Source organism: Chiloscyllium plagiosum, unplaced genomic scaffold (genome assembly GCF_037043375.1).
Source record: "Chiloscyllium plagiosum isolate Xiang-an unplaced genomic scaffold, Cpla_swu_hap1 HiC_scaffold_6, whole genome shotgun sequence".
NCBI classification, from domain to species: Eukaryota; Metazoa; Chordata; class Chondrichthyes; order Orectolobiformes; family Hemiscylliidae; genus Chiloscyllium; species Chiloscyllium plagiosum.
In genome coordinates, this window is record NW_028270144.1 from 125,218,655 (window position 1) to 125,237,528 (window position 18,874).

The 18,874-nt window shown below is 42.2% G+C and overlaps 1 protein-coding gene across 3 annotated transcripts in view; it reads right to left on the reverse strand.

Annotated features, from left to right (window-relative positions):
- uvrag (UV radiation resistance associated gene) overlaps positions 1 to 18,874 on the reverse strand; it is a 347,124-nt gene that overhangs the window by 164,069 nt on the left and 164,181 nt on the right. For all 3 annotated transcript variants that reach the window (XM_043692472.2, XM_043692474.2, XM_087988432.1), the window contains 2 exons: positions 3,864 to 3,951; positions 2,876 to 2,936 (listed from right to left, as the gene is read on the reverse strand). In XM_043692472.2, the coding sequence (XP_043548407.2) occupies positions 2,876 to 2,936; positions 3,864 to 3,951 (149 nt within the window). The remainder of the gene's footprint in view (positions 1 to 2,875; positions 2,937 to 3,863; positions 3,952 to 18,874) is intronic.

Here is an 18,874-nt window from a genome sequence, read left to right on the forward strand (position 1 = left end):
CTTGAGCAATAAAACCAACACATCAAGTTACAAACACCTTAAGGGACTACCATTAGATATACTTTATGCTTCTTTATTTACAACATGTCTCTTGCATATACTGTTTTATAAAGTCTCAGCGGAATGAAGTTCTTTATAACCCAGCATTCATAGCAACAGAGACCATTATATCACTGGTATCAAGTCATGCAAGTATTCAATTCCAGAGATAGAGTAGTTTCTCTGTCAACCCGATTATTAAATTAAAAACTTTACATGCCAAAAACGCAGCTTCTTTCACAAAATTTGCTGCTGACATTGAATGGCACACTGACAAGAGAAGTGGAAATAAAGTTGTACGAGCAAGCATCAGGGATGCTGACTCACAAGAAGTTGCAAGAGGTAAATTTCCATAAGAATTTGGCCCACCAAAGGTTGTCTGTGGTTCCAGACTGCATCATGCATATAATAAAATGCAATTTATTACAAGAGTTACTGTTATATCAAAGAACTCGAAGTTGGAGCAAATTGAAGTTTACAAATCAGGTCATCTGAATCTCAATGAATGCCCATTTTTTACACTTCCCTTTATTATACTTTATGGTCTGGCAAATGGCGTGGAGATTGGTTGGTTAACTGCTACAAAATCATAGTCTATGACAAAGATAAAGAATTTCACCAATTTGTATGTTTAGGACAAATTTAAATCTCAAATCCATGTGTTTTCATACAGAAACAACCATCTTCTGCTGTTGGCCAAGGCTATCTAATTTGACCCAGACTGCCAGCCAGAGCTCAAGCACTTGCGTGTTGATTTGTCCCGTGGGTCACAATTAGCACACTTGCATAATTCAGTAACCTACAAATTTTCATAATTGAGAGATAGTTACAGTGGAAACAAACTCCATCTTGCACCAAAAGAAGGATAGATATGGGTACTTTCTAGACTGTGAAGTTAAATACAGTTGATGCCTAAAGAGACTTGGCAGATTCAAGTGCATATATCTTTAAAATGTCATGAAATAGGTGCAGGAAATAAATTAAGACAGCTAATAAAACACTGGTGTGCCTGGAGGACTCTATTACTAGGCCGTTCAACCTGAGCTGCAGCCTTACAAAGCCCAAGTTAAACCCCTTGTGGAGTACTGAGGGCAGATCTGGGCACCACACCTTAGGAAGAATAGATCAGATATATACAAATACAAGTTTACAAGAAGGATACCTAGACTTCAGGTGTTAAATTATGAGGAAGTATTACCTGTAAATTTGTTTCTCTAGAATTTATACGGTTAAAGGGTGATTTGACTGAAGTCTTCAAGATTCCACTGGTTGGAAATTCGAGAAACGGGGGTGGAGTCTAAAAATTAGCACGGGATTGTTCAGGAGAGATAGCAGGAAGAACGGTTACACACAAAGGGGTGGTAAAGGTTTGGAACACTCTTCCACAAACGGCAGTGGATGCTGGATCAGTTGTTAACCTTTAAATCTGAGAATTGTTTTTCAGTTAAGCAAAAATATTGAGGATTATAGGCATATGGAGTTAAGTCACAGATCAACCATGATCTCACTGAATGGCAGAACAGGATCAAAGGGCTGAATGGCCTACTAGTTATTGGAGAAGCACAGCAGGTCTGACAGCATCAGAGAAGAAGGAAAAATCAACGTTTCAGGCAAAAGACCATCAGGAATGAGGATGGGAGCCTCGGGGCTGGAGATATAAATGGTAGAAGGTAGCTGAGAGTGCAATAGCTGGATGAAGGTGATAAGTCAGAGGGGAGGGTGGAGCGGATAGGTGGGAAGGAAGATTGACAGGTGGGACAGGTCATAAGGACAATGCTGAGTTGGTCAGGTGGAACTGGGATAAGTTGGGGCGGGGGGAGTGAGGGAACTGGCGAAGTCCACATTGATGCCCTGGGGTTGGAGGGTCCCGAGGCAGAAGAGGAGGCATTCTTCCTCCAGACGTCAGGTGGTTAGGGAGAAGAGATGGAGGCGGCCCGGGACCTGCATGTCCTTAGCAGAGTGGGAGTTGAAATATTCGGTCATGGGGCAGTGTGGTTGATTGGTGTGGATGTCCCGGAGATGTTCCCTAAAGCGCTAAAGGATGGGGGAGGAGAGATAGGGCAGTATCGAGCTATGTTTGGTCGGAGCAGGCCAAGATGATGGGTCGGCCGGGGTAGTCAGGCTTGTGGATCTTGGGAAGGAGGTAGAATCGGGCGGTGCAGGGTTTCTGAACTATGAGGTTGGAAGCTGTGGGTGGGAGATCCCCTGAGGTGATGAGGTTGTGGATGGTCTGGGAGATCGTTTGGTGATGGCAGGGGAGGTGGTGGGGGGGGGGAAAAAAGGTGGTCATGGTCAAGAGGGCAGTAGGAGGAGGTGTCTTGAGTTGGCGCCTGGTTTTGGCAGCGTAGAGGTCAGTGCGCCAAACTACCACTGCACCCACTTTGTCCACTGGTTTGATGTTGTGGTTGGGGTTGGAGTAGAGGGAGTGGAGGGCTGCCTGACCTGCTGTGATTTTCCAGTGCCACTCTAATCTCGACTCTGATCTCCAGCATCTGCAGTACCCAGTTCCACCTACTCCTGTTATTGCATTGCTATGTATTTATAACCTCTTGAGGAGAATACAAGCTCATGCAATTAACAACCATCAATATACCAGAAAGAAAAAAAATCAACACCACTAATGTGCACAGTTAAAACAATATGTGCATATAACCGATTAGCTGAAGAGGATGTTTGCACTCTAAGAAGTGTTTTACATACAACTGACTTGCTTGTACAGTAGTGTTGTCACAATTATTTTACTTGATGAATCAGACTCTCATTGATATCTAGGCGAGTCAGACTGAAGGGAATAAGATAACCATGTCTACAAAAATAAAAGCACAGATTTTGATACCTTGAAAGTCTTCTGAATTTGGTAATTTGACTCCACACATAAAATAATCCTTCTGATCATTCTGTAGAAGACAAAAATTGAACCACTTAACTGGTAGTTCTGACAATGCTGTGCACAATATGGTTTTAAGTTTCAAGGCAATCACCAATCTAAATTTACAGCTACCTTACTCCACATTGTTTATTCATACTGAATTCAAACATTTGGATGCTTTTTAAACTTCAATAGGGAGCTTAAAACTATGTCAAAAAGAATATTGAATCAAGCTATCCATCTCAAAATTAAATGAGAAAGACAGTCAGAAAACCTTCTTAAATAGAGAGGGACAAGAAATAAGAGATCATGTATGTAAATTCGTAGGGAAGATGGCCTATTGGTAATGCCACCAGATAAGCAATCCAGAACTCCAAGGCATTGTTCAAGCATGAGAAAATGGGTTCGAATCCCTAAGCAGACAGTGAAATGTGAATTCAATAAAAAGCTGGAATAAAGAGCTAGCCAAACGATAACCATGTTGTAAAAGCTGTTGACTGCTGTTCATTAATGTCTGTGCTTACCTAGTCTAGATGTGAACACAGACCCACAGCAATGGAGATCGACAAATAACAGCCCTCTGAGCGACAAATGCTGATTTAGCCAGCCATGTCCACATTCAGTGGACGAATGAAAACAAAATCAGTGCATAACTGAATAGCACCCTTCATCTTATTTCACGTGCTTTCTGGGTCTCTCCATTTTTCAATAAAGTTACAGATTTTGCCTTCCAATCTAATAAAACCCTCCCTGAATCAAGGGAATTTTTCAAAATTAAAACCAATGCAGCTCACTCGCCATTTCTTTCAAGACCCGAGAATTAAATCCTTCAGGGCCACAAAGTAGTCAGCCCAGACCACTGCAGTACAACTTTGTTGGTGATTGAGATTCTCATTTGTAACCCTCCCCCTACTTTGTAGATAAAAGATATAGGTAAAGAGTGCAATAACCTTACCACTTCAATCGGGTAAATGTAAGACAGTTCCGACAACAGTTGTCGACACCGAATGTTCAGTTGAGCATTAGTCTTCAGGAAGTGCTCTCTGTTAAATAAAACAAACAGTTTGTTACTTAACACAGTATATGCAAACAACACAACAGCGCTGAATTGAGAGAATCTTTTATTGTGTACAAACTTGGTCTTGACACTGCAACAGGTTCACCTTGCTTCAAAATTACCTCTGATCATAAACAGTTATCCTCAGAGATTGCAAAAAGCAGTGGATAAGCAAATGATCTTTCTATTAACAGCTGTTGAAAAATAATCACATTACAACACAAGTGTGTGCGCTTGGTCATGATACATTGTTGCTGAACATTCACTGAAGCTCATTCATCCAGCACTGCAATTTGGGATCATCATAAGCAATTCCTTTATATCTAAGCAACAGGATCTCACTACCATCAGCTGTACCCAATCCAGCAACTTTACCATAGCTGAACCGCTAGCCATTGGAGACCACGGGTTTTGGAAATTGTCAGCGTTATAACAAAGGTACGGTGCTGGAAAAGCACAGCAGGTCAGGCAGCATCCTGATGAAGAGCTTATGTTCGAAACATAGACTTTCCTGGTCCTTGGACGGTCTTTACGGAAAACAGATAGGGGTGGGGCCGGAAATATATCTCTGGTAGTGGGGTCCATTTGTAGGTGGCGGAATGGCTGAGCATGTTGTGATATATATGGAGATTGGTGGGATGTAATGGGAGAACTGGGGGGGGGGGTTCTGGCCTTGCTGCAGTTGGAGGGGTGAGGTTCGACAGCAAAGGTGTGGGAAGCAGATGAGATGCAATAGAAGGCAGCAACCACCACGTGGGAGGGGAAATTGCGGTCTTTAAAGAAAAAGGAAGCCATCTGATGTCTTCTGTGGTGGAACTGGTGCTCCTGGGAGCAGATGTGGCGGAGGTGAAGGAATTGGGAATATGGGAGAGCATTTTTACAGGAGGCAGGGTGCGAGAAGGTGTACTCCAGGTAGCTGTGGGAGTCCGTGGATTTGTAGAAGATGACAGCATTGATTGAGATAGAGGGGTCCAGGAAGGGGAGGGAGGTGCCCGAGATGGTCCAGGTGAATTTTAGGTTGGGGAGGAATGCATTGAAGTTGAACTTTTCATCCACATCGTGGGAGCACAAAGTGGTGCCAATTCAGTCAATCTAGCAGAGGAAGAGGTTAAATAGTCTATTTCCAACCATAAAAGGCACTAGTTAGACCACAACTGGAATACTATAGTTTCAGGCCCCTTATCTCAGAAGAGATATACTGGTTTTGGAGGCAGACTACGAAGGTTCATTAAATTGATCTCTGCCACAGAGGGATTTTCTTACGAAGAGGGGTGGACGAAGCGGGATTTGCACTTATTGGAGTTAGAATAGGTGACAACATTATTGAAAAAAGATTCTTAAGGGGCTTGCTAGGGAAGATGAGAAAGTGCTGTTTTCCCTTGAGGGATGGTTCTCAGCAGAGAGGGGACAATCTCAGAATAAGGGGCTGCAAACTTTAGACAGAGACGAGGAGGAATTTCTTTCAGAGGGTAGTGGACTTGTGAAACTCTACCGCAGAGGACGGTCAATGCAGGGTCATTAAATATATTCAAGGTTGAGATGGACAGATTTTTAAATGAACATGGGAACCAAGGATTATGGGAAAGAGGAAGGAAAGTGGAGTTGAGCATTATCAGATTAGCCATGGACTCACTGATTAATGATGCAGACTTAATTTAACCAACTGGCCAACTTCTGCTCCTACATCTTATTATATTAACGTAGCATGTACATTATTTCAACAGCTTCAGTAAAGCAACGATCAGATAAAATTTGAAACTGAACCACATTAGGAGACATTCAATGGTGTTACCAATATTAATTTCTCCACCATCATGCCAGGGTTAAACACTTAGCAAAAACTGAACTGGACCAGTCATATAAATACTGTGGCTACAAAGCGAGAGGTTAGCGAGTCTACAACAAGTCACAGAGACAGGCCCTTCTGCCCAAACTTGTCCATGCTAACCAAAATGTCCATCCACGTGAATGCCATTTCCCTGCATTTGGCTCATATCCTTCTAAAGCTTTCCTATCCATGTATTTGTCCAAATGCCTTTTAAATATTGGTAATGTACACACCTCAACCATTTCTGCTGGCAGCTCATTCCATATGTATACTATCCTCTGTGCAAAAATGTTGCCACTCAGGTTCCCTTTTATTCTTTCCCCTCTAACCTTAACCTGATGCCCTCTTGTCCTCAACTCCCCAACCCTGGGAAAAAGTCTGAGTGCATTCACCCTATCCATGCCTCTCATGATCTTACACACTTCTTTAAAGATCCCCCCCCTCCAGTCTCCTACGTTCTAAAGAAGAAAGTCCTAGCATGTCCAACCTCTTTTTTTTTTACTCAGACCCTTGAGTTCTGACAACATTGTTGTAAATTTCTTCTGCACTCTTTCCAACTTAATAACATCCTTCATGGCACCTTTCCCTGCAGCTGCAGGAGATGGAAAACCTGCTCTCACACTATCCCTTTTATCATTCCAAATCTGGCAGAGATTCCCCTGCACTTCCTTTAACCTGCTTTACTGCATCCATTGCCGCCAATGTGGTCTCCTCTACATCAGAGACCTAGCGCAAACTCAGGGACAGGGAACATCTACGGTGTTTACACTCAAATTAACCCCACCTCCCAGCTATTTTAACTCCCCCTCCCACTTCCCAACATGCCCATCCTGAGCCCCTCCACCAACAAAACAGGACCACACACAAACTGGAGAAAGAACATCTCATCGTCTGCCTCAAGAGCTTACAACCATACGGCCTTAACATCAAACTCACCAGCTTTCAAATCTCCCTATCCCCTCTCTCATCCCAGGTCCACCCTTCCCTTTCCACACCATCCTTTTGACATGACCTAACCTGTCCATTTTCCTTCCCATCTATCCACTCCACAATTCCCAATGAGTGTTCACAATCACCTACCTGCACCCACCTAGTTTTCCCCACCCCCACTCCCTCCCTCTTTAGTTCTCATCTCCCACCCAGTCCTGATCAAATATTCTGATCCGAAACTTCGACACTCCTGCTCCTCTGATGCTGCTCGACCTGCTGTGCTTTTTCCAGCTGCATACTTGATCAACTTACTTTCCAGCATCTGCAGTTCTCATTTTCTAACATCCTTCCTATAGCAAGGTGACCAAAACTGAACACAATACTCCAAGTGCAGCCTTACCAATGTTCTATACAACTGCAACATAACTTCCCAACTTCTATACTCAATGCCCTGACTAATGAAGGCCAGTGTGTCAAAAGCCTTCTTCACTGCCTTGTCTACCTGTGACTCCACTTTCAGACAACCATGCACCTGAACTCCAATGACCCTCTGTTCCACTATACTCCTTGAGGCCCTACCATTAACCATGAAATTCCTACCTTAATTGGACTTTCCAAAACGCAAGACCTGAGTTATCTATATTAAACTCCATTTGCCATTTCTCAGCCCAGTTCCCCAGCTGATCAAGGTCTTGCTGCAATTTCTGATGATGTTCCTCACTGTGCAAGATACTGCCTATTTTAGTGTCATCTGGAAACTTACTAATCATACCTTGTACATTCTCATGCAAATCAATGAAGTCCCAAACAGCAACGGTTCCAGCACCAAACTCCTGAGGCACACCACTAGTCACTGGCCCCCGGTCAAACACATATCCTTTCACTACTACCCTCTGCTTGCTACCATCAAGCCAATCTCCCTGGGTTCCTTGCAAACTGACCTGCCTGCGCAGCCTACCATGTGGAACCTTATCAAAGGCCTTACTGAAATCCATATAGATGGCTTGTACCAGCCTGCCCTCATCAACCTTCTTGGTCACTTCAAAGAACTCTAACAAATTTGCGAGGCATGATCTCTCTCAGACAAAGTCATGCTGACTACCCCTAATCAAACCGTGTTTTTTTAAATGTAATGTATACTTTATCGCCCAGAGTCTTCTCAAGCAACTTACTTACCACAGATGCTAGACTTACTGGTCTATTATTCCCAGGTTTTTCTTTGCAGCCCTTCTTGAATAAAGCACAACATTCACTACCCTCCAGCCTTCCTCGACCCCACCCCTGGCGAGTAGTGATGCAAAAATATCAACCAGGGCCCCTGCAATTTCGTCTCTAGCCTCGATATATCTGGTCAGGACATGAAATTTATAATCCTTGTACCTTCTAATACGTCCAAAACCGCTTCTACTATGATATGGTCTGTCCCCCACGACACCACCACTAACTTCCCCAAGTCTTCATGTTTTTCTCCACAGTAAACACAGAAGTATTCATTGAGGACCTCACCCATCTGCTGCAGTTCCACACAAACATGCCCCCTTTGGTCCTTGAGGGGTCCTATTCTCTCCCCAGTTGTTAATTTTCCTTTAATATACTTAAGGATCTCTTTAGATTCATCCTAATCTTCTGAGCCAAAGCCCCCTTTTCACCCTTCTGATTTCCTTCTTCAGTAAACTCCTGTGTCCCTTATACAAGGGGTTCGCTTGATCCCAGCTGCCTGTACGTGAGCCATGCCGCCTTGTTTCTGGTTAAAGCCTCAATATCGTGTCATCCAGAGTTCCCTACTCCTGCCAACTTTGTCCTTCACCCTCAACAGAAGCATACAGAGCAGGAACTCTTGCTATCACACTTTTAGATACCTCCCACTTGCCAGAGATCCGTTTGCTGGCAAACAAACTACTCCAATCAGCCCCTGCAAGCTCCTGTCCAACTCATCAAAATTCTCCTTGCCCCAATTTGGCACTTGAACCTGTGGACCAGTTTTGTTCTCTCTGTAACTACTTTATAATTAATAGAACTATGGTCACTGACCCCAAAGTGCTCCCCCACTGTCAACTGACCTGCCCTATTTCCCAAGACTAGGTCAGGTTTTGACCCTTCCAGAGTAGGGCCCTCTACATACTGCTGGAGGAAATATTCGTGAACACACTTAAGTTGCACCCCATTTCAGCCATTAACGCTATGGCAGTCCTAGTCTATACGAGGAAAATTAAACTCCCCTACTATGATAGCCCTATTGGTCCTATTTGTTTCCTTGCATATTTGTTCCTCTAATTCCCATTGACTATTTGGGGGCCTATAGCACAATCCCAATAACACCACCATCCCCTTATTTCTTAGCTCCACCCACAAAGCCTCACTGGATAATCCCTCAGTTATTTCATCCAGCTACTGCAGTGATACTCCTCTTCATCAAAAATGCAACACTCTCCTCCCTTCTTTCCTCCACTTCCGTCCCACCTAAAGCACCGGCACTGTGGCCACTTAGGCACATTAAGCTGCCAGTCTTGTCCCTTCCTGAGCCATTTTTCTATAATGGCTAGAATATCCCTGTCCCATGAGTTCATGAGCATTACCTGTTTGCTCTCTTGAATTTTAATAGATGGAATTTAATCCAACAGACATTCCTCGCTGCCTGTCGTGTTCAAGCCTGACCTGTCTCTTCAGCTTGCTATTACCATATCTCCTTCCAGCCTCGCACTTGCCTCTCTGCCGTTGAGGTTCCCACCGCCTGCTGATCAATTTTAAACCCTATTTTGGAGCACTAGCAAATCTGCCCACCAGCATATTCACCCTCCTCCACTTCCTGACTCAAAGTCTACCCACCAGCTGCAAGACCCAAATCCAGAGTGTAAAAAAACACTCTTCAGCTTCTTGGTCAAGTACAGCTTCAAAAGATTAATTAAGCTCAAAATCCAGGACAAAAGAAGGGCACCTGATTGACTCTTAATTCACAACAGATGCACAATGGGAGCATTATCTACAATATATATCACATACACAACTACAGAAATTTGGCATGTCCATAAAGACCCTCACCAACTTTTACAGATGCATCATACAAAGTATCATAACCAGGTGCATAATGGCTTGGCACAGCAATTGCTCGGCCCAGAACCATAAGAAACAACTTGAAGTTGTGGGCACAGCTTACCATGGAAACCAATCTCCCATCCATGGACTCCATCTATACTACTTGTTGCAGTGGAAAGGCTGCTGAAGACCCCTCCCACCCCAGTAAGAGTCTCCTCCAACCTCTTCCATCAGGAAGATGATACACAAATTTGAACCCAGGCACCAACACCTTCAAGAACAGCTTCTTTGCTATTAGTCAGCTGAATGGATCTCTCTAATTTGAGACTAATGTTGACATCGCTCTGGTGCACCTCCCGTTGAGTCGTAACCTTGTATGCCTCACTGCCTGAGCATCCGACAATTAGCATGTCCTTGTTTGTTATGATCTACCTGTACAGCTCACAAAATAAAGCTTTTCACTTTACATGACCACAATAAATCAAAACAAATTCACCAATCCTCCATCAACAGGACTTCCAAATTCATCAAGGAAGACAAGGGCAGCAAATACATGGAAAAACCACTAACTCATCCTGACTTTGGACTAAATCATCATTCCTTCACTAGGATAGGGCCTGGAACTCTATATGTACTGTGGTGCACACACTAGGTGGAGTGCTGAGGTTCAAGAAAATAACTCAATGCCACTTTAAGGGCAGTTGGAAATGAACAGAAAAAAATGCTTCAGAAACAAGATCCTGAGACAAGGGCAGAGGGGGACTGGAGAAATCTACACACACTTACTGCTGCTCAGACCATTGGAGCAAGGCTCAGGTCAGAACATGGTCGCTAATCCAAACTTCAGATCTACTGCCCAAAACCTCACCCTGAGATAACTGGTCATCCTATTAAAAGGATTAAAAAATTACAGCAGGGGACCAAAATGATTGATTGAAGTAGCAAGTTTTCAGAATCCTCTTAAAGACAGTCTCAGAGGCTTAGAGTAGAACTTCCAGAGCTAATTTCAAAACCAGGCTATACAGACAATAGCTCTACCTTAAGCATGAAAATGAAGCTTAGAAATCAGTTGAATGTCATGAAAATCCACACTACCTGCACGAAGTTGTTCAGTTAAGGACTGTAGCTGCAGGAAAACATTTCACCACTTTAGTTATCTTTGCATATGGTGCTGTCATAAACCATACAAACACATCATCCACACTTCAGTGAGTATTTCTCTCTCTCTACTCAATTCAGCAAAATAAGCACTTTGCAATTGACACCCTTAAACCAAGATGGACAATTGCGTCTGATGTAATCTCCACATATTGCCAAAATACATGGCACTGAGTAAGGACCCGTGACAATTATAACTTCAAAAGGATAGAATCTTCAGTCTCCAGATGTTAGCACAGGATGCAATTTTGGCTAATCCCCCACACCATGCTTTTAAGGATAAACACTCAGATACATTTCAACTATCATAAAAAGTAAAGCTAAACTCCAAGGCTTTCAACATTTAGGAAATGCTAGATGACAGATAGGCACATGCTCAGAATTTAAACCAGTTTCCAACTATATACTGCTCAAGAAATATTTCAAGGTGCATAATCAGAGGAAGGTCTGTTATAAGACTAACTCATCTGGAAAATAAAACTGGGTTCCAGTTTATTAAAATTAAGATTTCAGATTAACACAATTTATCTTTTCTTAGCTTTGTCAGTGGCACACAGTCTGTCATGTCACTTTGCCATGACAATCTCTGAATGAGCAGACAGTGGAGGCCCTTTGGCCCATTGAGTCTGCACCGACAAGATAGTCTAAATCTACTTTAGTCCCATGTGCCCACATTTGGACCATTGTCTTAGATATTAAGTAGTTTCAAATGGTCACCCATGTACTTTTTAAAAAGGGTTCAACTACCCTCTCAGGCAATGCATTCCAGATGCCCAAACATCCTTTGGGTGAGAAACATTCTCAAAAGCCCTCCAAAATCTCCCCACTTTTTCACCTAAAAACAAGTCCCTTTGGTAATGACCCTTCAATTGAAGCGAACAGCTGCTTTCTATGCACCTTGTCAGTACTGCTGAATCTTACATACCTTAATCAGGACCCCACCCAGCCTTCTCTGCTCAAAAGAAAAGAACCTGAGCCTATAGAGTCTCTCTCTTCAGGGTAAAGTCACTTGATCCCAGGCAGCATTCTGGTGAATCTCTTCTACGCTGCTCGTGTAATACATCCTCCCTATAGTGCAGCAACCAGAACTGGATATAGTGCTCTGCCTGTGGCCTCACTAAAGTTCTGAACAGCTCCATCGTAAGCTCCCTGTTCTCAATCTAAGCTACGATTGATGAAATCAAGTAGCCCATGTGCCTTCTTAATTACCCTATTAACCTGCTCCTGATGCCTTAGAGGATCTGTGGAGAAGCAACCCAAGACGCCAGTTATTCACAGAGCATTCCTTTGTCTTCCAAAATACATTACCTCACACTTATGTGGCATGGTGGCTCAGCAGTTAGCACTGCTGCCATAAAGTGCCAGGGACCCAGGTTCAATTCCAACCCTTGAGCGACTGTGTGGAGAATACACACATTCTTCCCACGTTTATGTGGGTTTCCTCCGGGTGCCTCCCACAGTCCAAAGATGTCCACATTAGGTAGATTTGCCATAGTAAATTGCCCATAGTGTCCAGGAATGCGCAGACTAGGTGAATTAGCCAGGGGAAATGCAGGGATAGGGTGGGTCTGGGTGGAATGCTCTTTGGAGAATCGGTGTGGACTCTATGGACTGAAATTGTCTGTTTCCACATTGTAGGGATTCTATGATTATTAATAGGGCTACATTCTTTCCGTCTTACCAACCTTATTCCACAATTTCAAATCCAATTTCTTTTGAGAAAAAGCCACCATTCTAAGAATTAATATTCCACTAGACAGAGACCTTTTGTAAGTGGAACAGTTATGAATGTCTCTTGCAAACCAGAGGAAGCATTCAGCAAAAGCAAGGTTGAGGAGACACCTTTACATCAGCAAAACCAATTCAAATGGATCTCATGAACAAAGATTGTGGAACTATTTTTCTAGTTTTACTTCTGCTCATGCATCTTCCCCCATTGGTGCATGTAAAGGGGAGTTGAAGTGCTGAGTTTTAATTTGCAGTGTTTACTGACTTTAATTGTCATTTATGTTGTTATGAAGGTGCAGAGATATTCTATACCTTCGAGAGAGAGGAAGCTAGCAAGGACTGACTGAAAGCAAAGTGTCCTGAACGAGGTTAAAATATCACACTTGGTCAAAACAAATAGCTGGAATTGTGTTGCTACGGAATAAAATCAAATTCGGCCAGTTTAAATTATGCCCCAAGATACCAAAATCAAATTAAATTTGAAATATAATGTTTTTGATGACATCAAAACCTTTTGAAATGATCGATGTTTTGGGGCATAAAACCGGACATTTTGAATAGTTGGGGGAGAACTACAGAGAACTGCCAAGCACTAAGTATAGACTGCTAGATGAATAGCTCTCCGAAGGGTACCTGTTCATATGAAAGACTTGCGAATACTGAAATGACAACAGAGGAAAACCTGCAGAGGAAGATACAAAGTAGATTTGGCAGCTGGCTGGTTTTGAAACATTTTATGTAAACCTTAAACGGGACTTTTAATCGGGCCAGTCTTGTAGAGTGTGAGGTAAAAGACAGGTTTGAGAAAGGAATTCTAAACAGTTGTTTAATGTTCTCTTTTGGAATTAAAGAATAAAACTGTTAATTTTTACTTTAATTAGTGACCACTGGGATGGTTCTTGGTCTCTCGAAATTTAACAATTACAGCGCGAGGTAAGCTTCTGCGTGTCAGGTTTAAGTTAACACAGGGGTTTACCCTGCATCATAACAATCTTGTTAAGTACAGAAACCTGGTCTGGTGTATTCTATCAATCTAGGTCTAAAACCAGCTATCAGGGCTCTTGCATGTTTCTTTTTAAAAAAATCTTCAATTGAGAGTGAAGTCTGGGAATAGAACAGCTTGTTTCTGGTGCCCTAAGTCATGACATAGTCTAGTTTATATAATGATTCCAGGCTTTATTAAAAACGATTGAATTTATGGCTCAAGGCCATTAATTGAGTTTAAAATAAGACTAATGCTAAAATCCAATGACTTGAAATCACAGTCCAAGATGGCCAAATATTTGCATCATTACCTTATGAAACCTCAAATGGAGGCAGTCCAAACGCAAAGCCTCACCAGCAAAAGTGCCTTAATGGAGCATCAATGGGGACCATCTTCTACTCCATTAGCAAGGCATTCAGAAAGACTTGTTTTAAAATTCACTTGAGTGTGTATATTTATGTGCGCATGTGTGTATATGTATGTGTGCACGAGTCAGTAATTGGGCCAATTTTGATTTCGTGTTACCCTCGAGACATTCCTTCTTGAATCAGTGCAATCCATCTGCTGCAGGGAGGGAGGGAGTTCCATGATTTTGACCCAGTGACATTAAAGGAATGGAGATCTACTTTCACGTCAGGGTGGTGAGAAACGTGGAGGGAAACTTACAGCTCATGTTTTTATGAATCTGCTGACCTTCTTCTCTATGCAAGTTCTTGTGGGTTTGGAAGGTGATGTTTAAGGATCTTTGGTGAATTTCTGCGGTGCATCTTCTGATGGTACACACTGTTGGTACTAAGCGTCAGAGGTGGAAGGAATGAATGGTTGTGGAGATGGTTGCTTTGACCTGGATAGTATCAAGCTTCTTTGAGTGTTGTTGGTGCTGCACTCATCCAGGAAAATGAGGAATATGCCATTATACATCTGTCTTTTGCCTTGTAGGCAGTTTTGGGGAGTCAGAAGGTAAGTTACTTGCTGCAGCACTCAGTTTCTGACCTGCTCTTGTAACCATTGTCTTTATATGGTACACTGGAATCCAATGTACAACCATTATGTTTGGGTTAACTGGTCAGGTAACAAGTGAGCTAGCACTATGTTAAGCATAGTACCAACATAAGCATATGAAACACTGAAAAGAGACAGATCTTACATGGGAACTCTCTCCATTCCCCGAATCCAACTTAGAAATTTTTAACCCTACCCGTTGATTTTGATAGTTTACAATAACTCAACCCAGTGGCTCCTGACTCGCAGGAGAATCAATATTCTATGTACGTCTTTAAACTCAATGTCAATCCCCGAGGACCATCAGGGAGGAATGATGTTATGCTTGAAACATTGACATTCCTGCTCCTCAGATGCCTGACTGGTTGTGCTTTTCCAGCACCACACGTTTTGACCCCGAGTACCAGCAAGCTAGTCCAAAGCACAAACATTTAACTCCGGACTTCATTTTATCTATCCTTCACTGTAAGATGCATGGGGGTGAACCAAGCATGTAGCCATGTCAAATTTGGAGCATTTCTATTATTTAGACTTGGATGAGGTAAAGTACAATAAACACTGTTCTCTTTTTAAACAAACAGAAGGAAATCTGTCTGTTTAACAATTAGCCACTCAGTAAGCTGACAAATGCATTCTTTTAAAAAAGCTGCGGCACTCAAACAGCAAATTGGACAAAAGGAGGACCATTCTAACTCTCCTCACCCAATCTTAAATAAAACTGAACATTTCCAAAGGTAAAGGACTAAGTGAAAAAACTGCAAAATATTGAACAGATGGGATTTTCAGGATCAGTGTTTTATCGAGTAACAAAGTCAACAGTTTAACGTGGGATGCTAGGAAAGTCATGACTTAAAGAAACTGTTCAAAAAGATAGGAAATCATAATTATTGCCTCAATTATTAGCAGGGGCCTCCTGCTAATAGTTGCCTAGTACCCCTTTCTGTACTTGTAAGGAAGTACAAGTACTTGAGTTGTAAGGAAGCCACACCAGATACGACAAGCCTTTCACTTCTCAGTAAAATTCCTGGGAACTATTTAGAAGTTTCCTAAAATCTGTATTTCTGACTATCTTAGTTGTGAATAGCTTATCAGCAGCCACTTACCAAACAATTGAATCAATCTGGTTTTCAATGTAAACACATGGTATGATCATGTGGAGTTAGGGGAATATATTAGTTTGGATAGCAGATGATCTAACCACGACAAATCAGAGATAATGGGTCTTTTTCTGGGTCAGCAAAACTAAACTAATGGGTGCCACAAGCTTTGATCATTGGGCCCCAACTGTTTATAACTGGTATTCATGACTTGGATGCAGGGATGGGAGGTAGTTTGCAGACAAGACTACAACAGGTAGGAAAGCAAGTTGCAATGAAGAATTAAAAATTTCTAAGTGGGTATGAATAGGTTAGGGCCTAAATATGGCAGATGGAGTTCAATGTAGCCAAGCAAGAGGTTATCCATTTTGGTCAGAAGAATAGAAAGACAATGATCTAAAATGGAGAGAAACTTCAGAATGATTCAGTGCAGCAAGATCTAGATGTCCCCTTGCACCCATTGCAGAAAACTAATATACAGATACAGCAGCTAAAGGCGGCAAATCGAATTTTGGCATTTATAGCAAAAGGAATAGAGAGTATAAAAGCAGTGAAGTGTTGCAGCCCAGTGTAAGACATTAGTGAGGGCGAGTTGCATTGGAGGCAGTTCAGAGGAGGTTCACCAGATTGATTGCAGGGATATGGGGCTTGTCTTCCAAAGAGAGATTGAGCAGTTTAGGCCTGTACTCGAGTTCAGGATAATGTGAGGAGACCTAATTGAAGTATAACATGATAAAAGGGATGGACAAAGTACATGCTTTTCCTTGTGGGGCAATCTAGAATAAATGTGCATGATGTTAGGATAAGGAATAGCAGATTTAAATCACACGAGGAGGTATTACTTCTCGCAAAGCATCGAAAGACTACAGAATACACGACCCTAGAATGCAGTAGATGCTGTCATATTGAGTAAAGTTGAGGAGATGGACAGAATTTTAATTAGTAAATCTGTTGAAGGGTACAGAGAGCAAGCAGCAAAGTCAAGACTAGGCCACAATGATCGACTAGCCATGGTCGTAATGAATGGAGGAGCAGGCTTCAGGAGCTGAATTGCCTATTTCTGCTCCGAACCTTGCATGCTCCTTTGTAGACTGAAGATCCTCTTATCAGTCTACAGTTGTCCCCAATGCATTTTCATTGAAGGAAATGCAGTTGACAAGTCTTTGCATTCCGTCCTTCGTTTTTGGACCCTTGGCGCAAAGGTGCGTTTTCCTTTTCTGAAGGACATCTCTGTGGAGTTTTGTTTTAAAACAATGTTGTACTGAACTGTATTTGGGTTCAAGGGATATAGTTCTAATTCTGGATTTATAGGTTAGATGCCAATCAATGTTTGCGACCTGTTTTAAGAATGAAGTGGTGTGATAATAAACAGATTTTTAAAAATGCATTGAAGCAGCCTGATTAATGTCTCTTATTCTGAATAGCAGTACCAAGAGAAACAATTAGCCATTTTGTGATTCACTTAACACTTTTTCTCATGTTGTAATTGGTGAAATAGTGTCAGAGAGATGTACAGCATGGAAACAGACCCTTTGGTCTAACCCGTCCATGCTGACCAGATATCCCAACCCAATATTGGAGATTACCAGCACATTCCTTCCATCACAGCTGCAACACAACATGGAAAGGTTGCTGCAAAATTAAATGCTTCTTCCAGAGAGAATACAGATATAAAGAGGATACATCTCCACCAGCCAAAAACAGCTATTGCCAAGTATACCACTTTGGGAAACATGTTTCCCCAGAGTTCAAAGAAAGTGAAATATAAACCAGAATTATGTATTGCCCCAGAGGCATGTTGTTTTCCAACAGCCAGTTGAAGGATTATTATTCCAAAGACTAACGGGAGTGTATTATTATTGACAGTGAAAAATTACAGGATTCTATCTCCTGAATCCTGACCCCATTCTCTTCCTGTCACAAAGGCTCTCTTGCTACGTCTCAAATAACCATCCAACTTACACCCTTCATGGTACTTAACTTCAAATAATTCAATTAACAGTACACTATCCAGAACAGCCTTCTGAGACTTGAACAACATTTACTCGGTTACTATGCCACTGTTTCAAAATAAGGGTTCATCCATTTATGCCAGAGTTAAGGAGTTTTCCCACCCCAAGAAAACCATAGGTTTTTGGAAGTATTCCTCAAAAAAATAATGGTTGGGAGGTGATGGCGTTGGACTAGTGTGGACAAAGTTAAAAATCACAACACCAGATTATAGTCCAACAGGACTATTTGGAAGCACTAGCCTTTGAAGACTGCTCCTTCATCATGTGGTTGTGAGGATCATAAGGCACAGGATTTATAGCAAAAGTGTTAATGTCATGGAGCTATAATGATACATTAATCTAAATTTAAGTCTTTCGTCTTTTACAATGGGGTATGCTAGTTTTAGTTCTTCAATATGTAAATCCCAGAACTCCTTTTAAATTACATTCTCAAGATAGCTTTAGCTTTTCTAGCAATAAGTGCCATCTCAGCTCAGACAATGCTTTCAAGGTGTGAGGTTTAAGTCTGTGATCCAATGTTGATTGGTCTGCTTGTCTTTCTAAAGTGGGACTTGAAGACTTGTACATAGATTTATGCAGTTTTTGAGCAAAATGAAATTTATTTCTGCAAATACAAATTCATCTTATAAACTGGTGTGTGTACACATGTAGGAGACTCAGTGTGTATGTGCATGTGAGTATATGCGCATTTCAAAGTGTGTGCATGTCTGACTCAACATTGGGACACAGAGGTAAAAACAATGACTGCAGATGCTGGAAACCAGATTCTGGATTAGTGGTGCTGGAAGAGCACAGCAATTCAGGCAGCATCCGAGGACAGGCAAAATCGACGTTTCGGGCAAAAGCCCTTCATCAGGAATAAAGGCAGAGAGCCTGAAGCATGGAGAGATAAGCTAGAGGGTGGGGGTGGGGAGAGAGTAGCATAGAGTACAATAGGTAGGTGGGGAAGGAGATGAAGGTGATAGGTCAGGGAAGAGAGGGTGGAGTGGATAGGTGGAAAAGGAGCTGGGCAGGTCGGACAAGTCCGGACAGGTCGAGTTACTGGAGGTTAGAAACTAGGATGAGGTGGGGGAAGGGGAAATGAGGAAACTGTTGAAATCCACATTGATGCCTTGGGGTTGAAGTGTTCCGAGGCG